At 41.4% G+C, this 27891-nt stretch overlaps 1 protein-coding gene across 2 annotated transcripts in view; it reads left to right on the forward strand.

Moving 5' to 3' along the window:
• Window positions 1–27891, forward strand: part of polr3a (polymerase (RNA) III (DNA directed) polypeptide A) — a 60703-nt gene that overhangs the window by 6825 nt on the left and 25987 nt on the right. For both annotated transcript variants that reach the window (XM_033612133.2, XM_033612134.2), the window contains exons 6-19: window positions 2384–2623; window positions 4683–4845; window positions 5163–5299; window positions 5380–5483; window positions 5573–5714; window positions 8204–8344; window positions 8495–8564; window positions 8775–8902; window positions 8980–9118; window positions 13484–13648; window positions 13907–14079; window positions 19874–19985; window positions 23015–23133; window positions 23414–23551. In XM_033612133.2, the coding sequence (XP_033468024.2) occupies window positions 2384–2623; window positions 4683–4845; window positions 5163–5299; window positions 5380–5483; window positions 5573–5714; window positions 8204–8344; window positions 8495–8564; window positions 8775–8902; window positions 8980–9118; window positions 13484–13648; window positions 13907–14079; window positions 19874–19985; window positions 23015–23133; window positions 23414–23551 (1971 nt within the window). The remainder of the gene's footprint in view (window positions 1–2383; window positions 2624–4682; window positions 4846–5162; window positions 5300–5379; window positions 5484–5572; window positions 5715–8203; window positions 8345–8494; window positions 8565–8774; window positions 8903–8979; window positions 9119–13483; window positions 13649–13906; window positions 14080–19873; window positions 19986–23014; window positions 23134–23413; window positions 23552–27891) is intronic.

Genomic DNA, 27891 nt, shown 5'->3' on the forward strand with positions numbered 1-27891 from the left:
GCTTCAAGAGGTAGTCACCTGAAATGGTTTTCCAACAGTCTTGAAGGAGTTCCCAGAGGTGTTTAGCACTTGTTGGCCCCTTTGCCTTCACTCTGCGGTCCAGCTCACCCCAAACCATCTGGATTGGGTTCAGGTCCGGTGACTGTGGAGGCCAGGTCATCTGTCGCAGCTCTCCATCACTCTCCTTCTTGGTCAAATAGCCCTTACACAGCCTGGAGGTGTGTTTGGGGTCATTGTCCTGTTGAAAAATAAATGATCGTCCAACTAAACGCAAACCGGATGGGATGGCATGTCGCTGCAGGATGCTGTGGTAGCCATGCTGGTTCAGTGTGCCTTCAATTTTGAATAAATTCCCAACAGTGTCACCAGCAAAACACCCCCACACCATCACACCTCCTCCTCCATGCTTCACAGTGGGAACCAGGCATGTGGAATCCATCCATTCACCTTTTCTGCGTCTCACAAAGACACGGCGGTTGGAACCAAAGATCTCAAATTTGGACTCATCAGACCAAAGCACAGATTTCCACTGGTCTAATGTCCATTCCTTGTGTTTCTTGGCCCAAACAAATCTCTTCTGCTTGCTGCCTCTCCTTAGCAGTGGTTTCCTAGCAGCTATTTGACCATGAAGGCCTGATTGGCGCAGTCTCCTCTTAACAGTTGTTCTAGAGATGGGTCTGCTGCTAGAACTCTGTGTGGCATTCATCTGGTCTCTGATCTGAGCTGCTGTTAACTTGCCATTTCTGAGGCTGGTGACTCGGATGAACTTATCCTCAGAAGCAGAGGTGACTCTTGGTCTTCCTTTCCTGGGTCGGTCCTCATGTGTGCCAGTTTCGTTGTAGCGCTTGATGGTTTTTGCGACTCCACTTGGGGACACATTTAAAGTTTTTGCAATTTTCCGGACTGACTGACCTTCATTTCTTAAAGTAATGATGGCCACTCGTTTTTCTTTAGTTAGCTGATTGGTTCTTGCCATAATATGAATTTTAACAGTTGTCCAATAGGGCTGTCGGCTGTGTATTAACCTGACTTCTGCACAACACAACTGATGGTCCCAACCCCATTGATAAAGCAAGAAATTCCACTAATTAACCCTGATAAGGCACACCTGTGAAGTGGAAACCATTTCAGGTGACTACCTCTTGAAGCTCATGGAGAGAATGCCAAGAGTGTGCAAAGCAGTAATCAGAGCAAAGGGTGGCTATTTTGAAGAAACTAGAATATAAAACATGTTTTCAGTTATTTCACCTTTTTTTGTTAAGTACATAACTCCACATGTGTTCATTCATAGTTTTGATGCCTTCAGTGAGAATCTACGATGTAAATAGTCATGAAAATAAAGAAAACGCATTGAATGAGAAGGTGTGTCCAAACTTTTGGCCTGTACTGTATGTTGAATGAATCTGGATATTGGGGCATCGCAAAAACGCACCCTAGTTGCCGTAGCAACCATTTATTCAATAAAATTAATCAAAAATATTTAAATGATTCATTACAATATTTTAAAAATGTAAATATGTATTAAATTAAGAAAAATACAGTTAGACACACTCACAGTTCACATTAAATTAAGAACAAGCGCAAATTTGCAATAGCTGTGACCTCATACATGCATGCATTCACACAACATGCATACACAACATGCATACACAACATGCATACACACAACCTCAAGAAAAGCAAATTTTTTCGTTTTGAAATGCTTAGTATAGCGCCACCTATAAATGAATCCTGGTCATTTTTTCTGGCATAGTTACTCATGGTCTCTACTTGCAGTATGCAAATTTCGAACATTTTTGGTCAAGTACTTTTTGAATTATTCAAGAAAAGCTTTGTGGACCGACCGACCAACCGACCAACCAACCAACCAAAAATGGCTGCCAGTGGTTACTGGCATGGAATGGTTTGGCTATCCTATAGGTGCTGTTTCATGTTTTTAGTGCCACAAATATAATTTAGAGGCATATTAAAGTGGAAAAAGCTGACCAAGATGTAGTGAAGAAAATGTGGTGTAACACACATCTGCAACAAGAGAGGGACATCCATGACAAAGAGAAGATAATATTGGCCTCTGTAGATATGCACAACAGCGATGATGATACTTACAGCAGAGTGCAATTTACACAATAGCTGCACACTAGGCCTATCATAACTCGGGTAGCTGAATGCAAGACGTGGACAATGAGAGGCAACATCCTTGGTAGCTTCCTCCAGTGGAGAGAAGCAAGGGAGCAAATCTATCATTACACTGTGCCTTGTATTGCAAGTTTTTGCAACATATAGAATAGCAAAAAGCATCCGACAAAACTACAGACATGGTGTGCAAAGTTCTGTACAACCTTGTATTTGCCTCATGTTGCCTTGATTATCATTCCCTCTGTAGGAAAACCTGAACCCTCTGGTGGTGCTGAACCTTTTCAAGAGGATCCCCCAAGAAGACATTCCCCTGCTGCTGATGAACCCTGAGGCAGGGAAACCTGCGGACCTCATTCTCACCCGCCTCCTGGTGCCTCCTCTCTGCATAAGACCCTCCGTGGTCAGCGACCTGAAGTCAGGCACCAACGAGGACGACCTCACCATGAAGCTCACGGAGATTATCTTCCTTAATGATGTCATCAAAAAGGTTGGTATCTGTCACTGACTGTGGCTAATAACCTTCTGTCAGTTCAGGGTATCTGCAGAGACTGAAAAGATTTGGACCTCTTGTTGTAAGACAGTGAACTTCAGACTTCAAGTGGGATCTCATTTAGAAATAATGAGCTGTGGTGGGCAAGTGGCCATTAGCTACTGATATCGGGTTTTAGAAAAAGCTTTCAGATTCTAGCAGCCTACAGCTACAATAATTTCCATGTTCCCGAGCTTACAGCGTCTAACATTAAAGCCAGAGGGCAAACTCTGGGTCTAATAAATGAGGAAATCTCTCTCCTACACCTTCAACCCTGCCTATATAGAGTTCTTTGTTTCTAAAGCGACTCACTTAAACAAGGTTTAACAAACTAAACACTGCTCAGAGTTGTTGAAGAATGATTGTTGAGGCCTTCATTTTTAAGTTTATCGTCCTTACAACTTCAAAATGTCTTAAATTTAGTCATCTGGGGCCATGTTTAAAAACATTCTGATAACACTCTCAGAGAGCTCCTAACAGCCTACAAACTCTGAGCAAGGAAGAGACAAACTTTGTGAGGGGGTGTGATTGACCCTGTTGCTAGGTATGATGCATTCTTTTAAAAGGTGTGATTGTCACAGACATGCCCTTTTGTGAGCCTGCAAGGTGTGAACACCCAGTGGAAATGAACTGCATCACAATTTGACACTGTGAAAGAACTGTAATTGTTTGTGTGATCACTCTGCTGCAAACCCAAGTCATCACTACTGCGCTGTTGCATTTTTTCAGTTCCCATATGCAGTTGTGCTCATAAACTTACACACCTTTAGCAGAATCTGTGAAAACTGGATATGTTTTTGATACTATGGCTGATCATGCAGCCCACTTACACTATGCCACACAGCACCCAGACAAGCCTCAAAACTGAACTTTTTGGTTACAACCATTGATGCTGTTTAGAGAGGAGTAAACAAGGCCTATGACGAAAAGCACACAGTGAAGCATGGTGGTGGATCACGGTACAGCGGCACAGGGAATTAGTCTAAATTTTATGGCACATGAATGAAGCATGTTATCAGAAAATACTAGAGGACATTTGCATTCATCAGTCTGGAAGCTGTGCATGGGATGGACTTGGACCTTCCAGTATGACAATGATCCAAACAAAAGGTCAAGTCCAACCTTCAGTGGTGACAGCAGCAAAGGTTCTGGGGACTTATTTGTAAAACAGTTCGAAGGCTCCATACTAAAAATGTACGTATGGAAAAAAAACGCTAAAAATTATCAAGAATTTCTACAATCAGGCTTCCACCTCATCATCTGTGTCACCAATTTTCCATCTCCAAAATGTTCGTAAGCATGGGTCAATGTTTGTCCCATCAAGTCCATTTTTATACATCACAACCTTTCCGTGGGAAGTGACAAAAGCCTCTTTCAGGCCTCGTTTTGTGTGTATGCAAGGTTTATAAATGAGACCCCGGGGGTGGCAGTCACAGTCTCCTGACCTCAATACCGTTGAGCCACTCTGGGGAGATCTTAAAGGGGCAGTTCATGTAAGAATAACCTAGAATTTACTGGACCTGGAGGCTTTTTGCTGAGAAGAATGGGCAGCTTTACCACCTGAAAAAATGACAGGCTCTATTCACAGCTATTACAAAAAACTGCAAGCTGTCATTGACGCTAAAGGGGGCAAGGTTATGAGCAGAATTATATCTTGGTGTTGTGATCACTTTGAGTTCTGGCCATATTTTTACTCGCAGTCATTTAGTGTTTGAAGGAATTTCTCCTTCTGTACCTCTTTGTCTTTCCACCAGTTTCTTCTCTGTTTGAGAAACTCTTAAGCCTCTCTAAAGTCCTCTTAGCTACTCCTAACAGTATTTCACTTTATAAGCTCTCTTAAGAGTGCTTTGTGAATAACCATGAGCTTCACTTATCTTCAAGGGCAAATTCGTTGTAAACTTTATAATTCTAAGAGTTTTCTTCACTAGGAGCAGCTCTTTTTACAAGGACGCTGTATGAATATGCCCCCAGATGTCAGCCATATTAAGCCATATTAACAACCCCTTGTATCATTTAGCATCGTATGACAGGGGCGAAGACCCAGATGATCATGGAGGACTGGGACTTCCTCCAGCTGCAGTGTGCTCTTTACATCAACAGCGAGCTCTCTGGCATCCCCCTCAACATGGCACCGAAGAAATGGACCAGAGGTTTTGTGCAGAGACTCAAGGGGAAGCAAGGTATAGTGTGTTTGAATGTTTTATTTAATTTTTCTATTATTTGGGCTCTGTGTTTATAATGAACTCCGTGCACCAAATGCCAATAGCTCCTTAATGGAATAAAAAAGTTCTAACCCGCAATACCAGTTAGTTAAATACTATTATTTATTTTATTTAGAGAGACATTTTTATGCTGGCATTTGAATTTTATTGTCTCAGATGTTAGTTTCTTGTGTGAGTTGTGACATTAATTGATTTACAGTAACTTTGACAACTCTGAAGAAAACAAACCGCACATTTTGGATTACCGACTGATTTATGTGGCGTAAAAAACTCAGGTCGATTCAGAGGAAACCTCTCAGGAAAAAGAGTGGACTTCTCCGGCAGAACTGTCATTTCTCCCGACCCGAACCTGAGGATCGATGAGGTGGCCGTCCCCGTGCATGTGGCCAAAATCCTGACATACCCAGAGAGGGTAAGCTTCACTTGACGCCTGCAACCAATGCACCAAATAACCTCTCCAGTGCTAGAACTAAATGTGACACCATGTTACAGGTGAACAAAGCCAATCTGGAGCTCATGAGGAAACTGGTCCGCAACGGTCCTGATGTTCATCCCGGGGCCAACTTTATCCAGAATCGTCTCATTCAGATTAAAAGGTGAGGCTGGCCGCTTCCTGTGCAGATTAAAACCAGTGCTCACCTGATGTGATTCACCACCAAAAATGTGTCACTTTTGTTTCTGTCAGGTTTTTGAAATATGGAAACCGTGAGAAGATCGCTCAGGAGCTGAGGATTGGTGATGTGGTGGAGAGACACCTGATTGATGGAGACATCGTCCTCTTCAACAGACAGCCCTCACTGCACAAACTCAGCATCATGGCCCACATCGTGAGTTTAGTTTTTGACTATAGATGAAGACCTTAACTCTAGCCTATTAAAGATGTAAGAAAAGTGGATAAAAATGGAGAAAAATGATTATCTGTTGTACACCAATCGATCAGGCACAGGTGCTTGACAGATATTTGTCACGGATCAGAAGAAAATAGGTAATTGAAGTTGTTATCTGCACCTAAAACTGCTTCCATCCATCCCAGTAAACCAGACTAAATGAGGTAAGGCCAAAACACACTCCCGCCAAATGGCACACGTCAAAACAGTTGCCCCTATTATTTTATCTACAACCCTCCACTCGGTGGCGGCTAGGCATACACTCGCTACATGCCACTGCCCTATTTCCAACCTCATTGCCCCTAAAAAAAACCCCCACTTTTCTCCCACTTCCTCCCTGCTTGTATATCCCTGCTCCCGTGTCACCTCTTGCTGTCGCTGTCTCTCGTGTGTCGCAGAATGGATCAGGAAAGCCTAGGTGTTGAGGTAGAGAAATATCCCGAAAAATACGACCCACAACCCTGTCTTTTTTTTTTTTTTTTACAACTTAACTTAATTGAATTTCAAATTTTCAACAACACCAAAGCACCTCAAAAAGGAAAAAATACCAGGCAGAAAATAAATAAGAAATAATAAATTGCCCATTTCTGAGATCCATTCATGAAATAATTGGCCGTCTACAGCTTTCCACTTTCTCATTATCATCAGTCTACCAATCACAATACATGTCTGAATCCAATTTGCTGGGGGGTTTACAATGTGGTCAATGGATTGAGGATATCCAAGTATGCATACACCAGGACAAAACTCATAATCTACCCCCACGACCTCTGCGATGTACTCATGAACTCAAGTCCAAAAGGCCTGGAGCATGACCACAGGGCATATGGACTAAGTCATCCACTTCCCCGCTACACCTCCAACAGTCTTGTTTTGGAATTATATTAACCTTACTGTGATATCTCTAGAAACCTCCTTGGTAACCCCAATGACCTTCTCCCACTCACCGTCTGTGAAGGTGGTGCCCAAGTCCCTTTTTCACTGCATTTTCAAAGCTGAGGTGAACTTGTATCCAGACTTGTTTATAAGCATATAGCAGTAGTGAGAAGCCTCATGTCCTGTCTCTGCAATGTGTGGTATCATTTTAATGAGGTCCAAGCCCAAAAGGAGGACGATTATGTGCATAATCCTGTCATTTTAAAGACAGTGACAACCAAAATGTATGGAAAGATCTCAGCACACCCAAAAACAGCAGGTGCGTAGGAGAGAGGCTGCAACCCCAAAATATATCAGAATCAAAAAAGGCTCCCACACACTGTCTCACTCTCTTATTTTCATTTTATTTAAGCAACGTTTTGGTTGGTGTGACCTTCATCAGGCATTTCAAATGCCTGATGAAAGACAGTGACAAAAAAGATACTGCCTGGTGAGTCGCAGATCTGAACTCCTCAGGTAAGGAATCAAGTTTAATTCGTTGGCGTCCACGCTTGATTGTAAGCTGATGCAGAGTCAGACAAAGTACAAAGCTTTTAGTAAAAGTGGTAATACTGCAGTTCTTTGAATGGCCTTTTGAGACTGGCATTGTTATAGTTTATTTTTTGTTCTCATCAGATTCAGAAACCGAAATGTTTATTGTGAAGTAGGGTTTCACATAATTTGCTTTCGTATTTTGGATGCCTAACCATCACAATAAACGTAGTAAGGGAAAAGGAAAAAGAAGTACAGCAAAAGGCAAGAATCAAAATGTAAAATATAAATTCACTTTAAAAAAATAAGAATAATATGTGAAATACTGTAAAACTTTAATTAATAGCCCGGGCTATTAATTGCTTAAATCAATGAAATCCAAAAGCCTATATCTGGGACAGGCCATTAATACCTTTCATGCGAAACTGTTGCTTGGCAAAGATGAGGAAATGCAGTCAAATTGTTTATTTAAACCAGTATGAATATTACTTGTATAAAAATTCGGCTTCAGATAATCTATCAATTATGAATCATTCATTTGATCTAGCTCCGACAAACCGTGCATCAGAGAGATGGAGAGTTACAGCGCTCGAGGATTACGGCACCCGCCGCAACTTAATTAATATTTATGAGAAACTCTTTTGATTCTTTTGATCTGAGGACCCTTTTGGACTAAAAGAAGATGAATAACTTACAGGGTAATCAAGGAATGGACACATAATTTAAGGTAGTGACCAACCCGGTTTTGTACAACTGAAGACCTTCAACAAAAAAAAAAAAAAAAAAAGAAGTGCTTGGCAACCAGACCAGGCCTCTAATTGAGACAGGCCTTTATTTGTCAAAATGTGTTGCCAAACGAGTGGATGGGATGTGCAAAGTATTGAACAGGAGATGTGCAGATGTTCACAGTATGAAGAATATGTTCAATGTGCAAAAATCTAGAGGGATTACTCGTGTAGTAGATCTTTGTTTAGTTGCTTCTTTATGTGTGACGCTGGTTTTCACTGTTCCCAAACTCACAGGCCAGAGTCAAACCTCACAGGACCTTTCGGTTCAACGAGTGTGTGTGCACCCCGTACAATGCTGACTTTGACGGTGATGAAATGAACCTTCATCTACCTCAGACTGAAGAAGCCAAAGCTGAGGCCCTTGTCCTGATGGGGGTATGTATCATCACAACATGTGGTCTATTCAGAGCACACACACACAACAGTGATGATGTCAGCATTGAAAACATATTTCGTCTTCTATTGTGATGTGCTGTCAGTTGAAAATTGACAACACGTTGACACAAATCATAACCTTTCTTCCAGACAAAAGCCAATCTCGTCACTCCAAGAAACGGCGAACCTCTGATTGCTGCTATTCAGGACTTTCTGACAGGTCAGTCGGCACTCTCTTTATATATGATGTGAGGCTCCTGGTGCGTCCAGTCATAGTGATAAAAGGAAAACGATTACTGATGGCAGAGGGAAATGTCCATTGTTACTTTTTCTTAAAATATTGAATAATCCAGAGGCATTAAATCATCATTTTCTACCTGATGGGGGAGCACTACAGCCATATTTGAAAACCCATTGTATTCACTTTTAGGAGCCTACCTCTTGACGCTGAAGGACACCTTCTTTGACAGATCAAAAGCCTGTCAGATAGTTGCATCAATCCTTGTGGGCAAAGATGAAAAGATCAGGGTCTCTCTCCCCCGCCCTGCTATCATGAAGGTACTGCACTCTGCTGAGCTTGTTGCATAACTCTTTGTTTGTAGCCTGGCACTAATACTTTGCCATGTTTCCGTCAGCCCATGGCTCTGTGGACGGGGAAACAGATCTTCAGCCTCATTCTGAAGCCCAGTAAGGATTGTCCAGTCAAGGCGAACCTGCGGACCAAAGGCAAACAGTACTGTGGCAAGGGAGAGGATCTCTGTTTCAATGACTCTTGTGAGTTTCTAAAGTCAACATGTCCACTAACTACACACACAAAGGGTGGGTGATACGGCCCTTAGATTACATCACAATGTTTCAGGGTGTTTTTTTGCAATAATAATGTTCTTGATGATGTGATAAATACTGGGAAATTTTTTAGTTTTAATTTCAAGAACATACAATTGCATTAAAATAAGGCTTATAGTTTTGTACGTCAGCATAAATGTAACAGTTTGCCTTCAGATATTCAGTTAAACGAAAATAATCTCTTAGACTCTCAAACAAAGATTATTTCACACAAATTTTCTCACAGTTAATAACCAAAAATGGAGTAGGCTGAAGCCCCAATATTATTTTTTGCCTATCCTACGTTTATTAACCAAAAGATAACCCAGAATATCAACTATACCAAAGAAAGGAAGTAAATAAATTAATATTTAAATACAATATACTCTAATTTATAATCAACTTTTTTTTTTCCTTTACATTTTGATCATTTTACTTAATAATCCATAATCATTTTGCATTTCAATGCTTTTTAAAATCTCAACAGAGAGCTACATAATTTCAAATCAGCACTGAGTCCGTTCCATAACTTCACTCCAAAAACTTAAACACCTCTGTATTTTACATTGGTTCTCCTTTTACATGTTTCATAAACACTGTTGAATTATAATTTCCTTTTCTTAATTAAAAAAATTAAATACAGACAGGAAGGTTTCTGTTGACAACTTGAAAAAGTATTTCCCATGTTTTATACACAATGACCAATGGCTTCCAACATAGTTTATGACCTAAAATCACTCCCAGAAATTTTGTTTCATATACTCTTTCAATTTCAACACCATTTAAGTTCAGTTTTATTTCACAATTAGCCCTAATGCCACCATTATTTTCCTTAAAGGACAACTTCTGTATTTTTCAACCTGGGCTCTATTTCCCCATGTGTATGTGTGCGTATAATTCGTGGGTACCACTCGTTCTAAAATTGGTTCATTATTGAGCCGCGAATCAAGCTAAAACGGTAATGGGGGCAAATGCGTCCAGTATAAAAGTGCTTTTTTCGCCACTGACCGGTTCAGATCGCCAGTGCTATCTCTGTAAATAGCATATGGTAGCGGCCCTGGGGCAGTGGTGAGTGTGAATGAGTGGAGTCAGCTGTCAGTCAGTGTTGGAGCAGAAAGGCGGAAGTTGTCCCCGCTTGGTAATGTAAATGAGTATGTGTGTGTGAAGTGTGTGTTACACTAGAAGAGTCAGAGGACGGAGTCTTTTACGTGCTGCCCCCTGGAGTGTTACCGGAGTCTTTGGAGTGCTCAAATAAACGGGCCTTTTTCCCGAACGCAAGAACAGGATGTCGCGCAGCACCCCGTACAGCTTTCATAGGCTGCCTTTGTCGGATGGCGAGATGCTGAAGTTGTGGCTAGTTGTGCTACAAATGGATGCTAACACTCCTGTCCAGACACTGCGCCTTGCAGACCATCAGGTCTGCTGTGCTCACTTTTCCCAAGATGACTACTGCCAGCCAAAGAAGAGAAGACATCCAATCCCGAAACACCTCTTCCTCAAGAAAACGGCTGTCCCACGAGTAGAGAGAGCTACAGACACAGTGGAGCAGAGCTTGTGACATCACACAGCCCAGAGGTAAGGGAAAGGCTAAGTTAGCATGCTATTTACAGCGATAACACTGGCGATCTGAACCGGTCAGTGGCGAAAAAACACACACTTCACACACACATACTCATTTACAATACCGAGCGAGGACGCCTTCCGCCTCTCTGCTCCTACACTGACTGACAGCTGACTCCACTCATTCACAGTCACCACTGCCCCAGGGCCGCTACCATATGCTATTTACAGAGATAGCATTGGCGATCTGAACCGGTCACTGGCGAAAAAAAGCACTTTTATACGGGACGCATTTGCCCCCATTACCGTTTTAGCTCGTTTCGCGGCTCAATACTGAACCAATTTTAGAACGAGTGGTACCCATGAATCATACGCACACATACACATGGGGAAATAGAGCCCAGGTTGAAAAATACCGAAGTTGTCCTTTAAGTGATGACTTATTAACAGCAAACCATTTTTCATGGTGATCAATTCCCTTTCAACTGTTTTTGATAACTCTTTCATGTCATCACCTGAACAAACTAAATTTGTATCATCAGCAAATGTTACAAATTTCAACATATTAGATACCTTAAAAATATAATTTAAATAAAGTATAAGTAACATAGGTCCCAATACCGAACCTTGTGGAACACCACGGGTTACTCTTCTAAGATGTGATTCAGTATTATTGATTTTTACAAACTGATACCTGTTATTTAAATAACTTCTTAACCAATGTTTTGCGACACCTCTTATACCATAGCATTCACATTTCTGAATGAGGGAATGATCGATTGTGTCAAACGCTTTACGGTTATGTTACAATTCTGTATAAACTATCAATAGTATAACAAAATAAATATGTGTAAAATAGATCAACAGGCAATTTCAACCATTGTAAACCATTACTACATAGAAGGACTATCCTGAATACCATTTGTGGTGCTTCAGAGCTTCAGTGATAAATACCTGCGAATATTTGGAACCTCCATGTGACACAATAGGACTCGTGGGGTGGATGGGGGTGGGGAGTGTAAAAGTGAATAATCATATTCATATACGTTAATCAGGGTGGCACAGTAGCGCAGTGGTTAGCATTGTCGCCTCACAGCAAGAGGGTTGCTGATTTTAACCCAGGGTGGGGGGGGGGTTGAACCAGGAACTCGGGGTGGGGGAGCCTGTCTGTGTGGAGTTTGCATGTTCTCCCAGTATTAACGTGGGTTTTCTCCAGGTACTCCAGTTTCCTTCTACAATCCAAAGACATACAGGTTAATTGGTGACTCTAAATTGTCATCAGTTGTGTGAATGTGAGCGTGAATGGTCGTCTGTCTCTATGTGTCAGCCCTGTGATAGTCTGGCGACCTTGACAGGGTGTACCCCGCCTCTCGCCCAATGTCAGCTGTGATAGGCTCCAGCCCCCCCAGGACTGGAAAATAAATGAATATACATTAATTAACCACCCAAACCTGACCCAGCTTTGGTAGGTGTTGGTGTGTCAGAGAGTTATATTGAGGGGAAAGAGAAGGAGGACTATTGCACACAGTGTTTCTATAGGCCAGCCGCATATAACCACTCGCAATTCGTCTCAACTAATCCTATTCCTTATTAGACAGACAATTCAGAGTCAATCTCTGCACTGCAGACACCAGCCTCATTAGTGCCTGACAGTTGCCACCTACACTGAATTTCCTCCACCAGTTTACTGGCGAAAAACAAAACAATACACAGAAGCATCTGCATACTGATTAAGACAATTATGATGTCAACAATTAGAGCTTCACAAAACTGAAAAAGATTGAGTTGTTTTTTTCCACCTAGACCTGTACGGTCTGTCATTTCTCCTCTACTCAGTCTGCTGTAACTTGAGTCACTCAGCTGAATTATTATAAATATTTTGATCAGTTTTATGGAATCGTCAATTTGGGCGAGATACTTCGGTGAAAAGCTTGCATCATTTTCAAACTAGTGCTATCAAAATATCGATTTATCGATGCATTGCTGATTCTAAATATTTGAAACTACTGAAATACTCATTTTCCGCAGTATCAATATGACTTTCTTGCTCTCTCTTCCCTCTACCAGTGAGTTGACGCAAACACGCAGTGCCCCCAACAGCTCCGCCTCCTCTCACTCTTTATTCAATTCAGTTCAGTTCAATTATACTCAATTTAATGCAGTTTATGTCAATTAAGTTCAATTCAAAGGGGCTTTATTGTTGTTTGCATTGCCAAAGCAATGTAAAATAAAAACACAAAAGTAAATACAAGTAAAGATCCACTAGAAGAAAGAAATTTGGAAAAGAACTACATTTTATGCCCTCGGTGACATTTTACCCATTGTATTGAAAAATATATTGAGTATTGATGATTTTTAAGGTTTTGCATCAAAGTGAGAAATTGAACACTAGTTCCTACCATCACAAGGATCCCAGTGGAAGTTGATAAATGACAAAATAGAATTAAGGCCCATATAAAGGAATTTTTACTTAAGAGGGTCAACTTACTTTTTAAATTATTGTAAATATTGAATTCTATAAATTATTATTGAAAACTCTTATTTTTTTTGCCAAAACAAATTCTCAAAACTCTCTTCTTCTTATTATTATCATCATCTCCAAGCTGAATGTCTTCCAGCCGTCATTCACCCTCTCAAACAGCATCAGGTGTCTCCAGGCAAGCACCATGCTGTGTTTTTTTTTACCCTGGTCGTGTTTCTATTCTGGTACCTAATGACATCAATTCTTGTCACATTCTCTTTACACCTTTCCAGTCGTGGTGATCCACAACAGCGAGCTGATGTGTGGTAGCATGGACAAGGGCACCTTGGGGTCTGGTTCCAAGAACAACATCTTCTACATCCTGCTGAGAGACTGGGGACAGCTGGAGGCTGCTAACGCCATGTCCCGCCTGGCAAGACTTGCCCCGGTGTATCTCTGTAGGTGGCTCCTCCAGGGTCCTAACAACTTATATCCTGTAATGTTGTGAAAATTGAGATGGCTGTCAATCACAGCAGAAATAAACCTAGAACATTAATATAGAATTAGTGCCTGTGTTGTAATTTGAAAAATATTAGGGCATTTTATATTATTTGTCAACAGTAAACAGTTCAGCAAACTGGATAAGCTTTATAGATATTGATTGCAAATTCAGTTCATCTTTTTAGTCATTTATTTTTTTAACTCCCACCCTTCAGCAAACCGTGGCTTTTCTATTGGAATTGGTGATGTAACACCTGGTCAGGGTTTGCTGAAGGCCAAACAGGACCTGCTGGATGACGGTTACAAGAAATGTGACGAGTACATCGAAGCGCTACAAACGGGCAAGTTGCAGCAGCAGCCTGGTTGCACAGCAGAGGAGACTCTGGAGGTAGGAATATATATATGTATGGAAATAGTAATTATCCAGGTGAATCACATTCATACGTCATGAGATGCACCCACCACATCACATCAAGATTTTTCATTTAGCGCCCCTATTTATAGCGACAACCTTCTCACCTCGTGGCTTTTATTCATATCGTGAAGATCGTGAAAGGAAATTAGACATGAATTGAAGTTGGAGAGCTTTCTAATACCCTTTTAGCAGAGCTGAGCTGTTGAAAGAACGGGCAGTCTAATAATAGAAATGCCACCAAGGCAGGAGCTCTTTACTACACAATACAAAGTTTAACAGAAAGCGCTAAGAATAATTTTTTTAAGGGGATGGTCCAGACATTTTTGAAGTGGGTTTGCATGGGGTACCCTGATATGGAAGCTGAGCAATGTACTGCTGTGGATGGGGCATAGCAACAAAACAAATTTTAGCCTCCTAAAAAAACACCATCAGTTTAAATGTATGCTATAGTGAGTGTGTATTCATTGTTTTAAATCACATTCCAATGGGAAAGCTGTAAGCAGCTTCAGTTCTTGTGTGCTCTCGTCAAAGCCACCAGACTCCTTTGACAAAAACAGTCATTTTAGCTCGCTGAAAACGGGAGCTGCTGTTTACCGCTGCTTCGATAAGTTAGTAAGTCTGTGTTATTGTGTGGCTTTGGTGAGTCCGAACTAAACCTCTTAAATGCCAAAGTCACTCAATAACGCAAATGAATTAACTGTCGGAGCCAGTCATAGACCAGCACCTCCTGTGTTTAACAATGTTAAATCACTGTTTTTCTTAATGGAGTCTGGCTTTGTAGAGAGCAATATAACAGCTTAATTTTCCCGTTGGATATAGCCGTCTGACATTAAGGTGAAACGGTGAAAATACTCTCAATATAGCGTACACTTAAAATTATATCGTGTTTTTAGGTGGCTAAAATACATTCTGTGGCTGCCCCTCCACAAGAGTACATTCGTTAGCTTCCATGTCGGACCCCAGCCTGCTTCACCAAACCGAGGGCCTGCCAACTGACATCGCGCATCAGACATCAGACTGCCGCATTTCCCAGATCGCTCTTAGCACTAAGAAGATCTTTCACTAAGAACGAGTTGTAAGATGGAGCTGACCCACTCTGAACAGTCTTCTTAGCGACCAAACGCTCACAGCTCCAGCCGCGGCAGGCAGATTAATATTACACTAAGCAAGGAGATGTTACAACAGTGTGCACCGTATATATTTTGGATCTATTTTATACTTCAGATTTATATTGTTTGGAATTAACTGGTGACAGAGAAACGCATGTCCTTGCTGTGCATATTGAATCTTGAATCTATATGTTTTATGAAAGTATCTGTATGTTTTATGTGCTCTCAAAGCTGTGGCACAAGTTACGCACCGAAATCTGGCAGAAAAAAAAATAATAAAAAGAAAAATAAGTATGAGGAATAACAAGTGTGTTCCTGTATGTGCTGTGCACATCAGGCTGGAAGAGGCACGTGCGTCATGCTTGAGGCGCACATTAAGCACACTTTACAATGTTACAATTTCATTTAGCAGACGCTTTTATCCAAAGTGACGTACATCTGAGTGTTAATACAACAAAAGCAAGATCTAGTTAGAAGAAAACATGATTAAGTGCCCAAAAGCAAAGTTTCAGTCCGATAGGACGTAGGTGCCAACAGGCAGTGCACAGAGGCAATGAGGTTTATTTTTTATAATGTAAAACATCTGCAATCTGTTCAGTCAAGTGCAAAAGTGTTCACTTTACATATGTCATGAGTAGTCTTTAGGAATAAATCATGAAATTATATCAGTTCCCTGGGACCATCTGTGTGTAGATTTGACACCCTTACTTTATAATGTGCAATGATTCACACAACACATGGTTGAAAAGGAAACCAAGTTTATTCAAACATAAGATAGCCTAAAGCAGTTGGACCCCTCACGTCACATGGGTTCTGCATCACCTGCAATGAAGGGAGGTTGTGCAGGTGCAGGTGGTAATAGAGGGCCACCGGGTGAGGCCACCCCGCATGCGGACGCCGGGCCTTGCTGGTGCAGGTTGGCGCACGGGGACAGGCCTTGAGCTTGAGAGTGTGCAGGGGACGTCTTCGTCAGGCAGGCTGATGCTGAGGGGCAGGGAGGTTGGTTGAGCTGCTCTGGCCCTGCTCCCAGATGGCTCATCCTCACCCGAGTCACTGTGGCACTGATTCTCAGTGTAGATTTATATAGTCTATACATCTGTCAATTCTGTCCTTCCATGAACTGGTCACATTAAGATGATCATTAGCAGAGACACAGCGTTGATGAATGCAAGTAGGATACAATGTGGTCAGGATACAATGCAGGTCCTTAAGTTCATTTGTCCTTTCGTCCATCTTTCATATTTTTATATAAATACAATACATTTCCTCATGATTCTCTTACCAAGACTACTTCTTATTTAGATGTAGTCTTGTTTTCGTCATGAAAATAGGTCATTAACAAATATTTATCGTCTTAGTTTTTCATTAGAATTATTAGAACACACGAGCAGCAGGGAATTTGTGCGTTAGGTACCAGCGCTGTGTGTGACTTACGCACTGATGAAGTGGTGTATATGAATATAATCAAGATGTGTAATAATTTTGAAAAGACAGTTATAATAGATGTCGGGATGTCATGATTTTCAGCAGCAAATTGCCTAAGCAGCTCTGACTGATAGATACAATGTTGCTCACACTCAGATACCATGTCGCTCGCACTAGGACACCATGTTGTTCACACTCAGATACAATGTTGCTCGCACTCAGATACCATGTCTCGCACTCAGATACAATGTTGCTCACACTCAGATACCATGTCGCTCGCACTAGGACACCATGTTGTTCACACTCAGATACAATGTTGCTCACACTCAGATACAATGTTGCTTGCACTCAGATACCATGTTGCTCGCACTCAGATACCATGTTGCTCGCACTAGGATACCATGTTGCTTGCACTCAGATACCATGTTGCTTGCACAGATTTCCTGTTCGAGCTTCGACTTTTCTCCTCGCGCTCAAACTGTTTCTGTGCGCTCGCAGAATTTCTTCTCTCAGATTTCTGCCTTGCGCTTGGATTTTTTTGTGTAACAACCCTGTCAAAATCCCCCAACCAATAGAATGCCAGATTTACTGTTGACCAATGAAATGATCCCTGCCTCCTTGTGGGCATGCTCGCTTTAGTTTTAGAGCATCCCGTCCGGGCGGGTACTCTTTAACCGGGTTCATCCACTCCCACCCTCTTCCCCTGTCAGGAGTTATTTTTCAACAGTCACCGGCTCACTATTTTTTATCCCTTATGTATGTATGTATATATGTATATATATATATATATATATATATATATATATATATATATATATATATATATATATATATACATACATACATACATAAGCAATATCACACGAGAGGGAGTGATGTTGTAGGCCTACTGTATATCATCACGGCTGTGATTCGGTCATAGACGAAGACAATTACAGCTGTGACGATATACAGTACAACATCACGACCTCGAGTGTGATATTGCTTTTATACAACAGCTCCACAACAGCTTAAACAGCAATGCTGAGTAAGGAAATGTTAACAAAAGGTGATGAAATAAATTATTTAAGTATGTTATGTAGCTCTGTGAAAAAAAAAAAAACAGTTCCCCCAGTCTGTTGCCAGGCAACGCAGCACACACACCAGGAACTCACAAGCTACTTTGTATTTACATTGTATGTGACAATGAACTCCTTGTTTGGAATAATGAAAACAATCCACAGGCCTCTTTTTGGTTTTTTTATTGAAATGCATTTCCTTGAAATCCTCATGGTCTGTCTAAAAACAGACTGGGGAGTTATGCTTCAAGGCCAGAAAGCACAGAAAATTCCGTCATAATATTTTCGATATACACTGAACAAAAATATAAACACAACACTTTTGTTTTTGCTCCCATTTTTCATGAGCTGAACTCAAAGATCTAAAACATTTTCTATATACACAAAAGACCATTTCCCTCAAATATTGTTCACAAATCTGTCTAAATCTGTGTTAGTGAGCACTTCTCCTTTGCTGAGATAATCCATCCCACCTCACAGGTGCGGGATATCAAGATGCTGATTAGACAGCATGAATATTGCACAGGCGTGCCTTAGGCTGGCCACAATAAAAGGCCACTTTTATTGTCTGGGGGGGTTAGAAAACCAGTCAGTATCTGGTGTGACCACCATTTGCCTCACACAGTGCAACACATCTCCTTCGCATAGAGTTGATCAGGTTGTTGATTGTGGCCTGTGGAATGTTGGTCCCTCTTCATTGGCTGTGCGAAGTTGCTGGATATTGGCAGGAACTGAAACACGCTGTCGTATACGCCGATCCAGAGCATGCTCAATGGGTGACATGTAAGGTGAGTATGCTGGCCATGCAAGAACTGGGATGTTTTCAGCTTCCAGGAATTGTGTACAGATCCTTGCAACATGGGGCCGTGCATTATCATGCTGCAACATGAGGTGATGGTCGTGGATGAATGGCACAACAATGGGCCTCAGGATCTTGTCACAGTATCTCTGTGCATTCAAAATGCCATCAATAAAATGCACCTGCGTTCGTTGTCCATAACATACGCCTGCCCATACCATAACCCCACTGCCACCATGGGCCACTCGATCCACAACGTTGACATCAGCAAACCGCTCACCCACACGACGCCACACACGCCACAACCCTAACCCGATGAGGACAACGAGCATGCAGATGAGCTTCCCTGAGACGGTTTCTGACAGTTTGTGCAGAAATTCTTTGGTTGTGCAAACCGATTGTTGCAGCAGCTGTCCGGGTGGCTGGTCTCAGACGATCTTGGAGGTGAACATGCTGGATGTGGAGGTCCTGGGCTGGTGTGGTTACAGGTGGTCTGCGGTTGTGAGGCCGGTTGGATGTACTGCCAAATTGTCTGAAACGCCTTTGGAGACGGCTTATGGTAGAGAAATGAACATTCAATTCACGGGCAACAGCTCTGGTGGACATTCCTGCAGTCAGCATGCCAATTGCACACTCCCTCAAAACTTGCGACATCTGTGGCATTGTGCTGTGTGATAAAACTGAACATTTCTGAGTGGCCTTTTATTGTGGCCAGCCTAAGGCACACCTGTGCAATAATCATGCTGTCTAATCAGCATCTTGATATGCCACACCTGTGAGGTGGGATAGATTATCTCGGCAAGGGAGAAGTGCTCACAAACACAGATTTAGACAGATTTGTGAACAATATTTGAGGGAAATGGTCTTTTGTGTATATAGAAAATGTTTTAGATCTTTGAGTTTGGCTCATGAAAAATGGGAGCAAAAACAAAAGTGTTGCGTTTATATTTTTGTTCAGTGTATTTCAGATATTTTTTGAATGCTGTATTTCATCTGGTCACAATGCAGTTGTGTTTATTTGGGCTGAATAACATCTACATTCACAGACTACTTTTATCTCTCAAGGGAGCTTCATCTTCATCAATCCAAACATTTGCTGAAAGTGCTTTATTACATTCATTACATAGTCAAGCGACCATTTTTGCCCTTTTATGTGGGACTCGGGGGTTTTTGCAGACATGTACAGAGGGTAGTGTGACATGAGTGGTTTCCCAAAGCAATTCTGTTGTACTAAGTAAGAAAAGAAAAGATTCTTGGCATTTTGAAAAGACATTGCAGTGAACTGAAACTGAAATGTCTATGGAAGCTGTTTGAAAAGGCTACAAACGTGCCTAAGAACACGTAAGTTGTCTTATTTTGTGTGTCTTTCTCAACAGGCTCTAATCTTGAGGGAGCTGTCTGTCATCAGAGACCGAGCTGGCAGTGCCTGCCTCAGGGAGCTCGACAAGAGCAACAGCCCTCTGATAATGGCTCTTTGTGGCTCCAAAGGTAAACTCGCTGGAAAGGAAACATGATAATACAAAACAATGAAACCTTTTGTTCAGAAGATCTTTTTGTGAATGCTGAGGTAGGGGTGAGCAATTTTGATTACACTCAATGTATTATGGCATGTTCCACGTGGGATATATAAAATGAACGTAGAGACATGTTTTGTAAGCCACCGGCATGAGGCTTGCTTTGACGTTTAGGTTCTCTCACTCTGTCCAATGGATCTCTCCCTCTCAAAAACACAAAAAGAAAAAAATAGACCACTCTCTCCTGGGTGATAGTGTGTGAGCAGATGAGGCGTGTGTTTCTGTGTCTGAAGGGTTCCAGACTGCGACCATTTAGTCGCATTTTGTGACCATGGAGCACCAGTGCGACTTGCAAATATGATTAAGATAGAAACTGGAGAGCTGTTAGTTTAATTACAGCTCGCAGCAAACAAATCCTCAAGTTCAACGTCAGCGCTGTAACAGTTTTTACTTTCCGCTAACAGCTAACAGCTAACTGTAAACACAGCAAAAACATCAACACTTCCAGCCTGAGATGAGCCTGGTGCTTCAGAATAAAAGCACTCTCTGCTTTGATTTTATTAATTACTTTTAACAATACTTTATATAACGTTATTATAACAATACTTTATTTAACTTTTTTATGATGGGACTTTATTCAACTTTTTTATGATAGTATATTATTCAACTATTATAATAGTACTTCAGTAGTACTTTATTTAACTTTATTATAACAGTATTTTAACAGTACTTCACTCAACTTTATTGTAGCAGTACTTTAATTAACTTAATTATAATTGTACTTCATTTAACTTTAACATAACAGTACTTTAATAGTACTTAATTCAACTTTTTTTATTATCGTACTTTACTCAACCTTATTATAACAATACTTTAACTTTATTATAGCAGCACTTTATTCAACTTTATTGTAACAGTAATTAAACTTTGTAGTAACAATATTTTATTTAACTTTATTTTAACAGTACCTTACTAAACATATAGCAGTACTTTAATTGGCTTTATTGGAACTGTTTATTTAGTAGTTTACTATTTTAATAGTTTACAGTAATTTAGAGGAGATTTTAAAATATTGAGATATATATCTTTTAATGCAATACAGCGTAAAAATAGTGCAGTCTTATTAATATGTGATATTGCCATGTAATGGATTAAACTGGGAAAACCACAGCAGGAGCTCCATCAGCAGTCATTTTAACCTAATTATGGCCTTAACCTGTAAAGACTTTGGCACCCTGACAGCGACCCCTGAGTTCAAGCAGACATGTTGCTCTTCCACTTGAACATTGATTCTTAATGTAGATTTACTTCGGGAAATATACACTCTGTGTATGACCAAGCAAAATCCTTACAGACCAGAAGTTTCTTTTATTCACAAGTTGACCTTGGACTCTGTAAGGTCTTAAGTATTGAGTTGCAATGAAATATATGACTCTTAAATGTTGCTGGGGAACAGACAGTCTGGCCGTCACTGTAGTCTACAGATTCACAAGCAAGGAAGTGCCTTGATTCTCATGGACTTTCTCACACAAAAAGAATTGAAAGATCAAGGGCTTTACAGAAAGGGAATGTGTGAGACAGGAACAGAAAAGAACAAAAAGTCTGGGTACATAGTCAGGCATTACCAGTACAGCCAAATGTCATCTGGCTTTCAGACTGAGAAAGGACAACTTCCTCTCAAGAAAAAGGTGGAGTAAGAAATAGAGAAATTCCTGGCCAGTCAAAGTCTAAGAGAAATCAATGTCTATATGGCTCAGCAAGGTTATACACAATACGTGTCATGAAATTCTTTTGTCCCAAACTCCAGCAAGCAACTACATTCTAAAAAGTCAAGTTTTTGAGGTAGATTAAATATTTAGGATATTTAGGATAAGATAATCCACAGAACTTGTTGTGAGCAGTTTCATGTAGGAACTATTTTCTTTCTACCAAACTCCACCCACCATCCGTATCACTGCGCAGAAGAAGGCATGCATCTACTCATGGACGCTTATGCTCATAACAGGCCAAGATGTAAACATAAATCAGCCTCGTCGGCTGAGCTGTAACGTTATCTAGTTCAGTGGTGCTAGGTGAGCTAGCGGTAGATGCCTAAACACCAAACTCACCTGATTTCACTTCACCTGCCCTCTGAGGTAGGCGGCACGGGGCTGCAGTGGTTAGCATTGTTGCCTCACAGCAAGAGGGTCTCTGGTTTGACCTCGGGTGGGGGGTTCGAACCCGAGGGTGGGGTGCCCCTCTGTGCGGAGTTTGCATGTTCTCCTTGTGTAAGCGAGGTTTTTTTCTGGGTACTCCAGCTTCCTCCCTCAGTCCAAAGACGTACAGGTTAATTGGTGACTCTAAATTGCCCGTAGGTGTGAATGTGAGTGTGAATGGTTGTCTGTCTCTATGTGTCAGCCCTGTGATAGTCTGGTGACCTGTCCAGGGTGTACCCTGCCGTCACCCAATGTCAGCTGGGATAGGCTCCAGCCCCCATGACCCCTAACAGGATAAGTGGTTATGGAAAATGAATGAATGAATGTCCCCTGAGGTCTGACAAGGTCATCCATTTTCCCTATAACCGTCTTTTCTCCTCAACCATATAGCCGTTATTTTCATAGTGGCTTTTTCGTCTCACCTCCACATTTAACTGCAGAGCGGTCCACTGTAATTGCCAACTTTAGGTAACAACAAAAGCTGTTAGCCACCAGTTTCCATGCAGCTGGTAGCTTTTTACCGGTTGTCATTCCTAACCTGAGAGACGGTTGTTAGGGGGGTGCAGTTTGAAGTAGTGGTCAAGAAGTGTGTAAAGAATAACCTATTGAAGTGGATCGCAGATGATAAAAATATGGCTTAATGCATGTACTCCATGTCGTATTCAAGGGCTGCCATTGTCCCGGGAGCTGCACTTGGAGCAACTATGATCTAAAACTACAAATAAAATCTACTTGGCTCTTCTGCTCAATTATAAATATTCTTTTTTTGTGCAGTGTTATTCACCTTCTTGTCTGTCCTTTCATACAGGATCTTTCATTAATATCTCTCAGATGATTGCCTGCGTGGGTCAGCAGGCCATAAGTGGCTCTCGAGTACCTGATGGTTTTGAGAATCGCTCCCTGCCTCACTTTGAAAAGCACTCAAAAGTAAGATTCAATTATTTATCTTACTTATCCTGCTATCTTTGCCTCAAGGGGATCATGGGATATACAGTCTTTGTATTGGCTTAATCAAAAAGCATCAATATGTTCAATTACCATTTTGTCTCCATTTCTATCTCTGTGATGCTCATTGATAGATAGAAAAAACTAATTAATTCCATGATAACATGAAAACTGGAAAACATCAATGACAACTGTAGGCATGTTTCACACGTCTCACACCTTACTCAAGCCTGCCTAATGGTTTGAAATGATTGTTCTACAGCTGCCTGCTGCTAAAGGCTTTGTAGCCGACAGCTTCTATTCTGGCCTAACACCCACAGAGTTCTTCTTCCACACCATGGCTGGCCGGGAGGGACTGGTGGACACTGCAGTGAAAACTGCAGAGACCGGTTACATGCAGGTAATGCCTGAGGACTTTTGTGCCCACATTTCACTCAATGAAAGTATGCTCCATTTCGCAGTTTCCTTCAAGGTCTTTACCGTTTGTTCAGTCGACTGTGGTGGGTTCATGCAGGTTTTTCCAGTAGTAGTAACTATTCTGTAGCAGGAACTGATAATGCTTTGGATTTGGGTGGAGCTTACGAGGTATTGATCCACAATTTTAACTATTCCCTCCTCCCCTCTACCAACTGTGGATATTTCTGTTAAAAAAAATTCTGTTTTGGAACAAAACATGTCTCAAAAGCATCAAATACAGGCAACTGTTTGGGGGTTGTGTCAGACTTCTTCAGGCCCCATTCACAGGTTAATCAATCATGTAATCAATCTTTATTTATTTATTTTAGTTTTTTGACAGTAATTGGTATCTAGTTACTACACTGTTGAGGCCGAGGGTACTTGCTGTAGCTCTGGTTGAGGGTGAGAGGCTGACAGTAAACAGTTTGTTGAGCACAGGGAAATGGAGATCTGTGTGGGTACATGAGACCCTAAAAAAGAGGGTGGATCATGGGGAGAACCACCAGTTGGTCCAGGAGCTTCACCATGAAGCTCCTTGACCAGCTGGAACATGGATGATGGCCTTTTCCAGGCGTATTTTAGAATGACTTGGGGGCAGTTTGACATTCTGCTGTCTATCATTAGGCCATATAGCTCTGGGTATCCAGCAACCGCTACCACCAGTTTCTCCTCCATTGTTTACCTGCTGTAAACCTGTCGTCGTGACCACCACAGAAGGCCGGCCTCTCAGATCATCCGACTGGACAATGGGGAAAAAAAGATGATGAAAAAAGACATGATATGGGGCACTTTTCCACTTGAATTGCGGCTATAACCGATATTTTTAATGACTGTGAAAAAAATATGTAAGGGGTCGCTCATAGTGTTGAACCTACAGAGGATTATCACCTGAATCTGCAGCTCCCCCTTTGGGAGTTCCCTATTAAAACAACCTATGTATTATGTCTGGCCCGTACTGTTTTAGTTCACTCTCACATGGGCTAAAAGATGAATCAATTCAGATCGATATTAACGCACAGTCTAACCAAGATCTCAGATATGCCCCCACCTAGGGTTGTCAAAAGTATTGATACTCTGAAAAGTATTGATACTCAAACGCTGTATCCGGATACAATACTAATTTACAAAAGTTTCGATACTAACAGTGCACGCCACCTCAGCGCCTGTTGGGTGAGCGCGACGGGTCCGACGGACACGTGCTGTGCAGGCAGCGTCTGGCAGGCACAGAGCCCTCGCTGCAACCCGACTTGTTGTCATCGCTGTGCATATGGCCAGCGCGGCTGCAGGAGGATCAGAGCAGCCAGTTTTGGTCAAAAATGATAAAGGAAATAGCGCTCTTTGGAAATATTTAGTGAAGTGAACACAGCACGCTGCAGATGGCAGGTACAGCCCTTCCCCTCACTAGCAGCTGAGCAGCTGGTGTCGCCAGCATCAAACTAAAATGTAACTTCTAACGTTAATGTGGGAGCTAAGCATATCAGTCATGCCCGTCTGTAACATTAATAGACAATGTTAGTTTAACAGGACAACACAATTATGTGTGTCTGAAAAGTTATGTTAACTGTAAAGTAACAGATTGAAGCTGAAAAAACGTTTGGTTTCTCCCGTAACCCCTGGTTCTCTGATCACATAGTGAGGTAGAAACAGGAGCATCCTGAGCCTAAACTACCAACTCTATTTGATCAGCAACAAAAATATGGTGTCAATTCACCAGAAGCACAGAAAATAAACAGGGCTGTAGATAAATACATTTGTATGGACAGATCTTGTTTCTGGTTGTTATTTATTTTGGGGGGATTTTTTGTTGTTATCATTGATGTTACTATTCTGATCTTTATTTAAAAAATGACATGCCTCTTAATTTTTTGCTGCTGTATCGAAAATGGTATCGAGTATTGAATATTTTCCTGGGTATTGATATCCAGTTTGAAATTTTAGTATTGTGACAACCCTACCCCCACCATTGAATCATTTAAGTCCTGGCTCAAAACCTACTTCTAGTCATTAGTGTTTGAGTCCCCCTGATGTGGTTTTCCCTGATGTGTGCCTGTGTGTGTTGTGTCTATATATGTGTGAGCTGTGTACCTGACAATTTTGTCACCCCTACGTATGTGTTTTTTAGCATTTTATTCCTTTTGTACAGCACTTTGGTCAACGTGAGTTGTTTTTAAACGTGCTTTATGAATAATTTGAGTTGAGTTGAGTTGAACTACAGGGTTGGAAGTACATTACCCTGAGGACTTCACATGCACACACACCCACACACACACACTGCCTTACACTCTAGATGACACGTCTGAATGAGAATTGATAAAGAAAAATGCCACGAGCAAGCTGCAAGACTCGCAGTACTTCCATGTTCAAATGGCCAAGGCCGGGTGTAATTGCAAACGGCATGTTAGAGTATGACATTATTGTAAGAGAAGTGTAGTGTGTAGTGTGTGTGTGTGTGTGTGTGTGTGTAGTGAATGTGTGGTCAAGCAAGCACAAGAGAGAAAGGGACTGCGGACGCCCTCAGATGCCCTCCCTCTGGTGATGAGAGCAGAGAGGAATGTAGTAGTCAAGTTGTCAAGTGGTAGCAAATGAGCAGTGTTGGCTTCAGTTTGTCCAGGAATAAATAAATGCTGCAGCTCATCGAGAGCAAGTTCCCACGTCTTGCTTCCTAGCTGCTGGGTAAACTGAGGGGCATTAGGCTGCATTCACACCAAATCAGGCATTGTGGCAATTAGCTGCAGGGTGGTACGATGGTGTAGACTGTAATGGCCCATTTCTGGGGGAGTGGGAGATGGAAACCACCTGCCACAAAAGACACGTGCACACACACAAACAAAGCGAGTGCTTTCCTTTGTAGGATGGTACACACAGGCTGTTAATACATAGGTTGTTTGTTTTACTTACTAAAATTCTACAATAACAATGAATGTATAACTTGATCCGGTGGACTGCGGTCATATTTCCAACCTGATCGTCGGTTATGTTGTGTTGAGTTTCCCCAGAAGTTGAATCTGTTTTAACTTTTCACCAAGGCCAGTCCTTTTTTTTTGGTTATTGTTTTTCCGGCCCTTCCTGTAGCCTCACTGCCGCAGCCTAGATTTACCTCCCACATTCAGAAGCATAAAGGGAGTTGTTTTATCGCTTCAGCGCTTGATGTGAACGCAGCCTTAGCCATGAAGTGAGCATTAACATCCTGACCACGTTCTGGAAGCTGAAGCCAGAATGATTCACATGTTTACAACAAGGCTTTGAGTCATCTAAATATTACATTACTGTTACTGATAATCAGTAAGATTCATATTTATTTTTCAATAACCATAATAATAATACAGATAAGGAAGAAGATAGAGGAAGATATGGAGCTTAAATAAATAGCATACTAAACTGTAATCACAATATTGTTCTAACAATAACAATTAGATTATTCTCCCATGACATTCAGCCCTAACGCTCACTGCTCTCATAAGTTCCCATTTTACTAATGTTACATTTTGTCATCAAAAAAAAAAAAAAAAAAGTCAGAAATGCCCAGCACAAACTCCCAGAGCCCATGATGACATCCTTATATTGCTCATTGTCCAACCGGGGTCTGAAATTAGCACCAGCCTCCAGCCAAATGCTGGTAAAATATGCAGGTGACTGCGAGATTTGTTTCACTCACCAGCCAAAAATGGTAATTAATTGAGTGGCCTGCAGGATCCTGAATAGCAACAAATCCTCACATCTGGAAGCTGGACCTGGTGAATGTTTGGCTTTTTTTGCAAATTACAACCTCAATTCCAAAAAGGTTGAGACACTGTCTCACTCTAAAACATAACGTAACGTAATAATTTGGACATGTATTTCATTGAATGCAGCATGAAGACAAGATAATTGATGTTTCAAACTGCTACATTTTGTTTTTTTGTAAATATATGATCATTTTGATTGGATGTCTGCAGCGTGTTACAAAAACATTATGACAGGAGCAACTTCTCTGGGCCTGTGCTCATCTGAGATGGACTGACACAAACTGGAAAAGTGTGCTGTGATAGATTGTTGTTGGAAATCATGGACGTTGTGTCTTCCGGGCTAAAGAGGAAAAGGATCATCCAGATTGTCACCAGCGCAAAGACATTATTTGTGATGGTATGGGGGTGTGTTAGTGCCCATGGCATCATTGATAACTTGCACATCTGTGAGGGCACCATGAATGCTAAACAGCACATGCAGGTTTTGGAGCAACATATGCTGCCATCTAGGCAACGTCTTTTTAGTGATGTCCCTGTATATTCCAGCGAGACATTGAGA

This window comes from Epinephelus lanceolatus, chromosome 21 (genome assembly GCF_041903045.1).
Source record: "Epinephelus lanceolatus isolate andai-2023 chromosome 21, ASM4190304v1, whole genome shotgun sequence".
In the NCBI taxonomy this organism is placed as follows: Eukaryota; Metazoa; Chordata; class Actinopteri; order Perciformes; family Serranidae; genus Epinephelus; species Epinephelus lanceolatus.